This window comes from Ptychodera flava, chromosome 6 (assembly GCF_041260155.1).
Source record: "Ptychodera flava strain L36383 chromosome 6, AS_Pfla_20210202, whole genome shotgun sequence".
Classification (NCBI taxonomy): Eukaryota; Metazoa; Hemichordata; class Enteropneusta; family Ptychoderidae; genus Ptychodera; species Ptychodera flava.
In genome coordinates, this window is record NC_091933.1 from 29,149,933 (window position 1) to 29,159,506 (window position 9,574).

The 9,574-nt window shown below is 37.2% G+C and overlaps 1 protein-coding gene and 1 long non-coding RNA gene across 3 annotated transcripts in view; one reads left to right on the forward strand and one right to left on the reverse strand.

The window, feature by feature from the left end:
• Positions 1–5,586, reverse strand: part of LOC139135429 (carboxypeptidase B-like) — a 12,539-nt gene extending 6,953 nt beyond the window's left edge. Inside the window, exons 1-8 of the mRNA XM_070702809.1 lie at positions 5,480–5,586; positions 4,523–4,598; positions 4,125–4,319; positions 3,096–3,197; positions 2,567–2,671; positions 1,848–1,958; positions 1,068–1,158; positions 146–342 (exon numbers count right to left, since the gene is read on the reverse strand). Of these exons, the coding sequence (XP_070558910.1) occupies positions 146–342; positions 1,068–1,158; positions 1,848–1,958; positions 2,567–2,671; positions 3,096–3,197; positions 4,125–4,319; positions 4,523–4,598; positions 5,480–5,544 (942 nt within the window). The 5' untranslated portion in view covers positions 5,545–5,586. The remainder of the gene's footprint in view (positions 1–145; positions 343–1,067; positions 1,159–1,847; positions 1,959–2,566; positions 2,672–3,095; positions 3,198–4,124; positions 4,320–4,522; positions 4,599–5,479) is intronic.
• Positions 5,587–5,928: 342 nt separating this feature from the next.
• Positions 5,929–8,788, forward strand: LOC139135430 (uncharacterized). Of its 2 annotated transcripts, XR_011552988.1 has the most exons (6): positions 5,929–6,162; positions 6,658–6,791; positions 7,277–7,417; positions 7,730–7,887; positions 8,255–8,429; positions 8,680–8,788. It is a non-coding gene; the product is annotated as an uncharacterized lncRNA (long non-coding RNA). The 2 variants fall into 2 exon arrangements; XR_011552989.1 differs by lacking the exons at positions 7,277–7,417; positions 7,730–7,887 and having other exon boundaries at positions 5,933–6,162.
• Positions 8,789–9,574: the final 786 nt, after the last annotated feature.

The window sequence follows — 9,574 nt, forward strand, 5'->3', positions numbered from 1 at the left end:
AATGGCCCAGTCATCAAAGTGTACAGATACGTCCTTTATAGTTACAGCAACGGTAGGAAGGGCCCGGGTATACGAATATCTTCAGTCTCTGTACGCCGAAACGAATAGTTATAGCTGATACGCCCAGACAAATAGGGTATCTTACCATAGCATCGTAGTCATCGGGAAGGCTGCTAGTGTATCCCCATGACGATAGCATCAGTTCGGAGTAGGCATGGTAATCGAGAAATATGTCGAAGTCTTTACTACGTACAAATGCAGCCACGGCTTCCGTTTCTGGTTCAGATAGAGCTGAAGATCCACGGTATGTTGAAGAACAAGTGAAACGGCTGGATCCTCTCTCTATAGCAGTTTAAGAAAAAAATTACAGCCATTAATGTTACCCTTAAACTCCTTTCGAGAAAAAAAACCCCTTCAAAGGGCACTTCTGTGCGAGAATTTTTCAAGGGCGTCACTGTGCGGTAATTTAAGATGCTATCTTGCAGTATCAACATGACAATATCCACAAAGTTCCGGCCACAAAGAAACGCAACTGTCTCGCAGTTACCCTCTGGTAGACAATTACATATTTTTCAAGAACTACTTATTCCAGCAATATTTTTGCTTACAATTATATTTTAAGTATATCGTCGGAGTTACGGCTTCCTCTGTCGTTTAAGGTACTACGCATCTCGAAAGTGAAAGACTTAAACTCTTCCTTAATCTGACCTCAGTGGAACTTTCACCGGCGTTCTCTTACCAAATTAAGAATGAAAAACAGGGGTCGCCGCACCGTGCAAATTGTGATACGGAGAAACAAATTACTTGACATTAATGTTTAAAAATTCAATAGGGCCGCCATCCCTATGTTACCTCAATAGAGAAAATACAAATTTCAATTTTCGAAAAACTGAGATAGTGAAAATCTTTTCATAGTCCAAGAGCTTTAAAAAGAACAGCACAAGTAGTAGATCAGAAAAGAATTGTAAAAGTTCGGGAGTCCGAATAGCTGTCTCCAAGGCGCATTCTACCTTAAGTCCATAGTGTACGGAGACCCTCATTGACTCATCGAGCTCACAGTCACTTACCGCCCCACATGAAGTCGAAGTTCCTGTTACCGTCAGTTCCGACACAAAATGATCCCGAGTTGGGAGACCTTGTCTTGCGCCACATGCGATCCTGAAAAATATTGTCACAGCAGCCTCGTCTCGTGTACATGTATAGCTATCACATACTAGAAGTCATAATCTAACCTAGCGATAACGCCCAGTCGATGGGTACCGGAATCATGTGACGAAGAGACGATGAGACCAGCAGTAAAATCGACATGGGTTCACGTTAATTTTTCCATACACAGGGCTAAAAAATTGTCAAAGCGGTTTCACTATGAGTAGAAAAGGGGATTCTCATAAACAGATAGAAACTTTGGCCATCGTCGATTTCAAGATTGTTATTTTCAAGATAGTTGTTCTCATTTAGGACTATCTCACTATTTAGAATGATGAAAAAGAAGATTGCATTATGCCGAAACAGGATGATTTCCTCCTTTTTTGGCTGAAACACATGAAATATAGTAAAAGTTAGATTGTTTATTCGATATCGTGTGAAAAGTAGAAAAATGCAAGGGTCGGTGGGTTTTTCTAGGGTAGATGAGGTTACCGATATTTTTTTATATCTGGCCTAAATTAGTTGCTTGAAATTTATCGGCAACACACCTGTTTCTTATAGCATAAAACCGCGGAGTCAATACAAATGGTTTTAATTCTGCCGTTTACGAGACAAGGGGTAAACACTTTTGTACTCTTTATAATGGTTAAAAAGAATGTAGGCATCCTTGGGCAACACAATCGTACTAAGGATATACTCACGCCTTCCCAGGTGTAAACGTATCCATCAGGGTTCGTGACTGGCAGGTAGTAGAAGTCAAAGGTCTCCAAAAGAAATACTACATGTTCTTCAGTGGAGAATTCTGACATTAACTGTACAAAAAATACAATATCATCGAGAAATAAACTGGTGATAATTTGCTAGGCCGGGAGTGAAAATCTGTTCTGGTATTTCTTTTTCGTCTAAAAAGTTTCGGTGTTAAACTTTACTCGTTGTGTCTTACTTTTCTTCCTTTTTATCGCCAGAGACTATTCTAAGCAAATTAAGATTTGAGAAGTTCGATAACTCACAACAAGTGAAGAAGTCAAATTACGATGCAAATGCTTGTCTATGTTTACTCATTTATTAATAGTGATTCTTTCACTAAATAACATTCCTTCGAATTGTAGTTTCTTGCTATTTTATCCCAAATCACAGTATTTGATCAGAAAAAAAGACGACGACGACGACGACGATGATGATGATGATGATGATGATGATGATGAAGATGATGAGGGTGGTGGTGGTGGTAGTGGTGGTGATGATGATTACCACCACCACCATCAACATCATCATAATCATCATCATAATTATTATCTCATCATCATCATCATCATCATCATCATCATCATATCTTAACAGTAATTGCTGTCATTCTCGTTGTCGTTTGAAGTAGTAGCGATCGGTGTTCTGAACCGAAGGGAAGAAGATATCTCCATACCCGATTTGCCATGTACATACACGCAGCACCAGAAACCCATTCACGAGCGTGGATCAAAGAGTTGAACCAGACATTCCTCTTGGGCTTACCAGTGTCAGCACCAATCTGTTGTACGTGTATCAAACGACATGTAAATTTATGGCGGTTAGGCCAGAAAGAATAGTTAAATCGTTCCAAGCAATCTTCGCTTCTACTTCAGCCAATTTTGATTCTTTTTACTTGGGGGAAATGTCTATTTCCGTACTGCAACTTTAAGGGGATCTTTGTTATGGATATTTTTACTTGGTTTTTGTTTTCGTTTGGGAGCATGTGGAAATACTTAGAATTTGATCTGTCAACTCTGTCTGTATGTGTTATGCCTTTTTATTATTGTGGATAGTTTGTAAAATCTAGACTTCATCATCTGTGGCAATTAATGTACGCATATTTGTATGCTAATCAAACACATTGGCTCAATACATCGAGATCGAGATTGAGCAATGAAACAAAAGCAACTCGAGTACGAGTACACTATTTTTGTTCACTTTACCTTCAGTACGGTCAGGTCTCTACCTTCATGAGATGTACCTATACTGGATTTGGAAGCGAGATTTGGGTAGTCAGCAACCATGGAATCAATCCAATCGTAGATCTGAAATCAACAAATCGTTAAGTTATTTGAAATTCAGATTCTGTTGTGCCTTGGAAGTCGTCTCGAGACGTTCAAGTATCACTTACAAAACTAAAGAAAGTAAGTATGCTATCACAGGATTACAATGTGCCAATAACCACTTTGCGACGACATGGGTAATTATATCGTAAGTCAAGAATAATTAATATGAAAATTGAAAACACTATAAATCTGACCGCTATAAATGCTTTTCCTTTTAAAAGTCTTGCTAAAATACCAAAAATTTTGACGAACTTTGAACTTTTTCTAGTTCGTAGAACCCCAAAAGCAAAAATAAATCAACATGGCTGCACAGGGGAACATGGTGGACGGACATAAATACACATGCAAAGATACATACATAAATACATACATAGGTACATAGATAGATAGATAGATAGATAGATACATAAATACATACATAGGTACATAGATAGATAGATAGATAGATAGATAGATAGATAGATAGATAGATAGATAGATAGATAGATAGAGATATAGATAGATAGATAGATAGATAGACACATAGATACATAGATACATAGATACATAGATACATACATAGATACATAGATACATACATAGATACATACATAGATACATACATAGATACATACATACATACATACATACATACATATACATACATACATACATACATACATACATACATACATACATACATACATACATACATACATACATACATACATACATACATACATACATACATACATAAATACACATACATGCATACATACATACATACATACATACATACATACATACATACATACATACATACATACATACATACATACATACATACATACATACATACATACATACATACATACATACATACATACATACATACATACATACATACATACATACATTTTTTCTTACCTCATTTAAAGTATGATAAGCACCATAGTTAAAACTATCGGTACTGACTTGACCTGTGAATTGGGCATCTATCTTTGACTGTACATTAGGAATCCAAACATCGAATTCGATGTTGCTGATATCAAGGTATTCTTTGACAGATTCCAACTGACTTGGGGGCACCATCAAATCCCTTGGGAAGTTCCAGAAGTCAAGCTGTGATAACAAGAAGTGGCATAGTGAGTAATTTTAGTGCTCGATAACTGTCACAGTTGGGAGGGATTAGACGTCGGACAGTAGACGATAAGCGGGAAACCATTGCACAATAGCTCAATGATGTCGCGGTACGGACCCTTTTTCGAGTACACATTCTGACGACTTGTTTCAAATTGTGCTCCTTGAATGTGATATATACTCACATTTGGCATTTCTTGCAAAGGATTAAGAGCTTTCAAGTCCCTCTCAGCGAGTGGCGCTAAACGCAGAACTTGATACCTAAAAAAAGGTTAGAAATAATGTTTCAATAAGTAAAGTTAGTTCCCGAGTTTCATATGAGCGCATTTCTGATCAACGGCCGTTTGATGTCTGACGGTAGACGGGTTTGTCACATTAAACAGAGTTCGAAAATCACTAAATTGATTCATCGCAAAGAGCGTTTAATGACCCGTATTTATACCATATAATTCAAATAGGGAATTTTTGAGGAATGCCATCTAAAACTAATTCGAAGGAGAGTGAAATGTGAAATGTGTTTCGGCTACATCTATTCATGCTATAACGTGTCCCATATTAACTTTCCAAATATTTTAAAATGCATAGTAGCTATACTAGTATGTAAGTATACTGCTTAATCTAAAACTTAAACCGACCATTTTAAATCCAGGTTACCGAACGGAAGCGACAAAAGTAAGACTGTATCAGAAAGTTAAATTCAAAAGACTTATTCCCATTTATCTATACGATTTTCATGAAGACTGATTGCGCCATGACTTCGCTCTTTAGTTTTGTCCCAAAATCCCCGATTTCTTCTCACCTATGCGATTGCTTCCGAAGAATTGATCCAAGAAAAAATCAAAACGACAATTAAAGTAACAAAGGATATAGTCGTGTTTCCAATAGTTCACCTGTAATGGTACGATTTGATTGTTTAAGCCATTGACTTACTATACTCGCATGTCTATTTCTCGACCAGCTTTTTTTCGAGAACGCATGTGTATGATGAAGCATTCACATTTCCCGAACTTATGGTTCAGGTTCTGAGTTCAAATTCAGATCTACAGAACTACAGTCTCTCTACAAACGATTAAATTTCTACGTGTGTTACCTTCGTGTCAAATTAAATCTACAGTGTGCCAGCCTTGGCCATATCAACTCACCCTTCATAGCTTTTGGCCTCCAGGCAGGTTGCCAAGCAAATCGACAACAACACTAATCTTAACATATTGACCAGTTGCAGCGTAATGAGTGGTTCACAGAAAGGGTATGTGTATCCTACATGTTGATGTCTGAAAATTTGCATATGTTTTTTAATATCCAATTTTACAGGAGATAAGTGTAATAAATATAAATAAGTTTGCGAATAATAACAGATGTGGCTTTCTTGCGTAAAATTGGCAGATGTTGAGTAGTGATTGTTAACGGTACATTTTAAGTCAAGCAAATATCGTGTGGCGGAATTTGCATTCTATACTGGATTGAAGTTTCAGGAAGTTGGAATTTTGGACATCATTGCAATCGTCAAAACAATATTATTTAAAAACACAGAATGGGACACTTTATTCAATTACTCATTTCCTCGGACACACTTATTGTTGCCGTTATTTGAAAGAGATTTAGCTCACGATTTTATAGAACTGTAAGTGATCACGGTATATTAGATAACCGTATCGTCGTTCCATTGCAGCTTTACCCCAACCCCCCTCGGATTGCCTGTGGGATCGACCGAGCTAACGATTAATATCAGCACGGAGAAATGGTTGAGAGTTCGTGACGTCCGGTATGTTTGGATTTACATCGCCGATGACCTCCGATGTAGTGACGTAGGAATTTTAGACAGCAGGTATTGGTTCAGCTAGCTAAAGCTACCATTTGAATATAGAGGCTTTCTGAATTCCATTTGTTCATATTTTCATTACTCCAACTATCACAGAATGATGAAGAAGGGAATGGCACTGATGGGTACTGACATAAATAGGGTAAAACTTAGATAATTTTACTTCAAGTAACTGTAACCTTTTGTAAATTTCTTTCAGTTTTTGTATCATTCCCAGTTTCGTGGCCAACTCCAAGAGGAATGCTGTATACCTAGTATTCAGAATGTCAACACAACCATGATAAGTGTGATACAAGCATTTCGAATGCATCATCTGAAAGTGGTGTTTTAACGATAGCAATGCACTTTACACAGCCATTAAGAGACTGTTTACATGACAGTTTTGAGTATTTCCATGTTATTTTGGAGTCGTCAGAATACAATTCTTTACATCAGAAAATTCAAAAATCATGTATTGGCAAAATTTCTGTCGGGTTTAAACGGTGAGTTCTCGCCTTGCAGCTGGACGTTCAACTGTAGTGCCATTTCGCCAGGATTGACTGAAGCAGTTGAACCAGTTCCAGTGTCCTTTTCCGTCTATGACTTCTATCCGGTAAAATTGTGGCTCAACCCAGTCGCAGAGATTCCAGTTCGCGGTAAGTTTATACGATGAATGTTTCACTGAATATTGACCACTAACGATATCATTGAATATCTAACCATCACAGGCTGTCGGAGTTTTGAGCATTATGCCGTGTTTAAGTGTCTTGTAAGCTTCCTAATGTCAATAAGTTTTAAACGTGTGAAAATATCCCAATTAAAACATTTCAATTCAAACACGTGATTTTAATTTCCGTGACATTTTAACATTGTATTATTTCATTGATTTAAACGTTTCTTTTTATAATTTGTACACATTTCTATAATTATTAGTACAAAAACACTTCTAAATATTAGAGATTAGAAATCTATTGGACATTGAACTTTAGATTTTATTGAAAATATCGCATTCTTTAGCGGTCAAGAGATTAATGTTGTTGTCGGTGCAACTTCTCTCAAGTATGTCTTATAAATGCATATATAATGCGTTTATAGCACCGACTAGAGCTTTCTCATTTTTTAATGTTTTAATTTCTATTAGACAGATCCCAACCACGACAAAATTTTCACCGCTTAAAGTTCCACAACCCGGGGGTACATTGCTTGAAATACAAGGAACCCATTTCCTTGTCGGAAATTATCGGGAGATCGTCATTTGCGGAAAAAGATGCCCTCCACAAATGTATGTGATGTTCCGAAGGACTGGTACTTTATCTCAGACAAAGCTTAATGCACCAGATTGCCATAACCACGAGATATCAATTACATATGTCGCGACAAATGCACTTAGAACATATGTTTGAATGTTATTAGAATAATGAAGGTAGTCAACACAGGATGAAGGAACATGAGAATTTCACTGATAGTTTTGCAACGTGTCACAGTGATGTTTAAAAATTACTCGTGACATGTAAATTTAGGATCGAGACCTATATTGATGTTTATGATTGGATGCATAATTTTTCTTTATTTTATATCTATGGTACTATCAAAGCCACGCCTTAAAGATAACTATAATATCCCATTCCAAAGTAAAACGGACATCGCGCGAGAAATACAACAGGGGAGAAAATACAATGAAAGAGAATTCAACGGACAACCAACTTGTTACATTCAAACCATGGGAAAAGCGTATCTTGGACGACAGCAACTGTAAGAACGAGTAATAAAGTCCACGTAGTTCCAGTGAACTCTGAAGGGTCTAGTGTAGTCAATACTTTTGTAAATCCCAAGTACCTCTCAGCAGACCAAGTTATACGAGATAAATCAACCACAAACAAATAGTAACAGTCAAAAGACTTGTTTATTTATTCGTCAGGAAGAAATTTAACAGTTCACTGCAATCCTCTAAAATCACTTGTGACACTCTCTTAGAAGACAGATCCGATGAAGAACAGCTACAAGACGACGTGTCCTGAAAGAAACTGGATGTTCCCATACCCATACTTTAAAAAGATGTGCACTTGAAGTATTTTGTTTTTATCTATCTGAAGTTCTTTCTTTTACCACGGTTTAACAGGGATTACTGTACCAATGATCGGCTAGTATGCGTCACGGCTGATGTGCCAGAACCCACCAAATAGCTGGTTCGTGTCGACTTAAGTCGTAACATCACCCTGACATCGAGGCGACGTTACAAATACACGGAAAACCCCTTTCATTGACACTATCTATCCACTGAGGACATTTCTCGGGTAAGTTTATATTTGGTATCGACGCCTACGGCATCGTAAATTTTGTGAAAATCTGAACGGAAACTTGTAATATTCGTAAATGTAATCTTGGAAATTTGTTTCAATGTGTATACCCTTGTGTTCAGCCAGCGAGTCTTTTCGATGAAATACCTCGGATGCAAACGGCTTACGCCATGATAGCGTATTTATCGTACCCTTTTGCAATTACTCTTGTCATCAATACAGGCTAAGCTTACATTCTCATCCTCAGAAATGGACTGCACTGTTTTCAGAGGAGGCGCTATACAACACGTCACTGGAACGAACTTAGATTCCATTTCAAATGTTTGTCGTGGTAGTGGAGGCGAATGACAGGTAGGCTGCGTTCACAAATAACGATAGGAGGGGCTGGAGAAATCGCGATTGAAATCTTATTTTTTTCAGATCCCCCCCCCCCATTATCCTCCATAAATTTCGAATCCCCCTCTATAATCAAAATTGTTCAAGGCCCCTCCAGCTATCACAAGCCCGCATATGTATAAGGGATGTGCGTGCAGAAAAAAATGTTCAACACTACCTGTTATTTGCAGCTTTAATACAAAAACAAAAAACTGAGGCAAGTTCTTAAGTTGATTCACTTTTAAAAGCATCAGTGAACTTTTTGGATTTATCAGTCTAAGCGGACTTGGGTTAATCCGACTCTGGTCAGGTCAATGGCTCCTGCTGAAGAGCGCAAAAAATGACAATCATGAGAGAATACATGTAGGCAAATTGTGAATTCCTTGCTCATTGCCATATGTAAAAAACTGAGCTCAGTGACCTATAATTTGTTTCAAAAGTACAAGATATACATGACTTGGATGCTGCTCAAAATTGACAATACTGGAAGGTTAAGGTGTTCAATCAAATGAACCTTTTAATCTCTGAAAGTTTAGGTGTACCTATGGCAAATTTGGTTAAAAAGTAAATAATTCCATTAAGTCACATATTTTTTCATTTAAATTTGTCTTCGCCGTTGAAAGTTTTACTTTTGTATTATTTTATCATGAGAATGAAAAAAAATAGAAAAAACAGGGATTCTCATATGCTAGAATTCAAAAATGACATAACTTTTTAAGTCTCCTGGTCTTCCATGTCTTGCTTTCCGGCCTGATCTTGTGTACAAG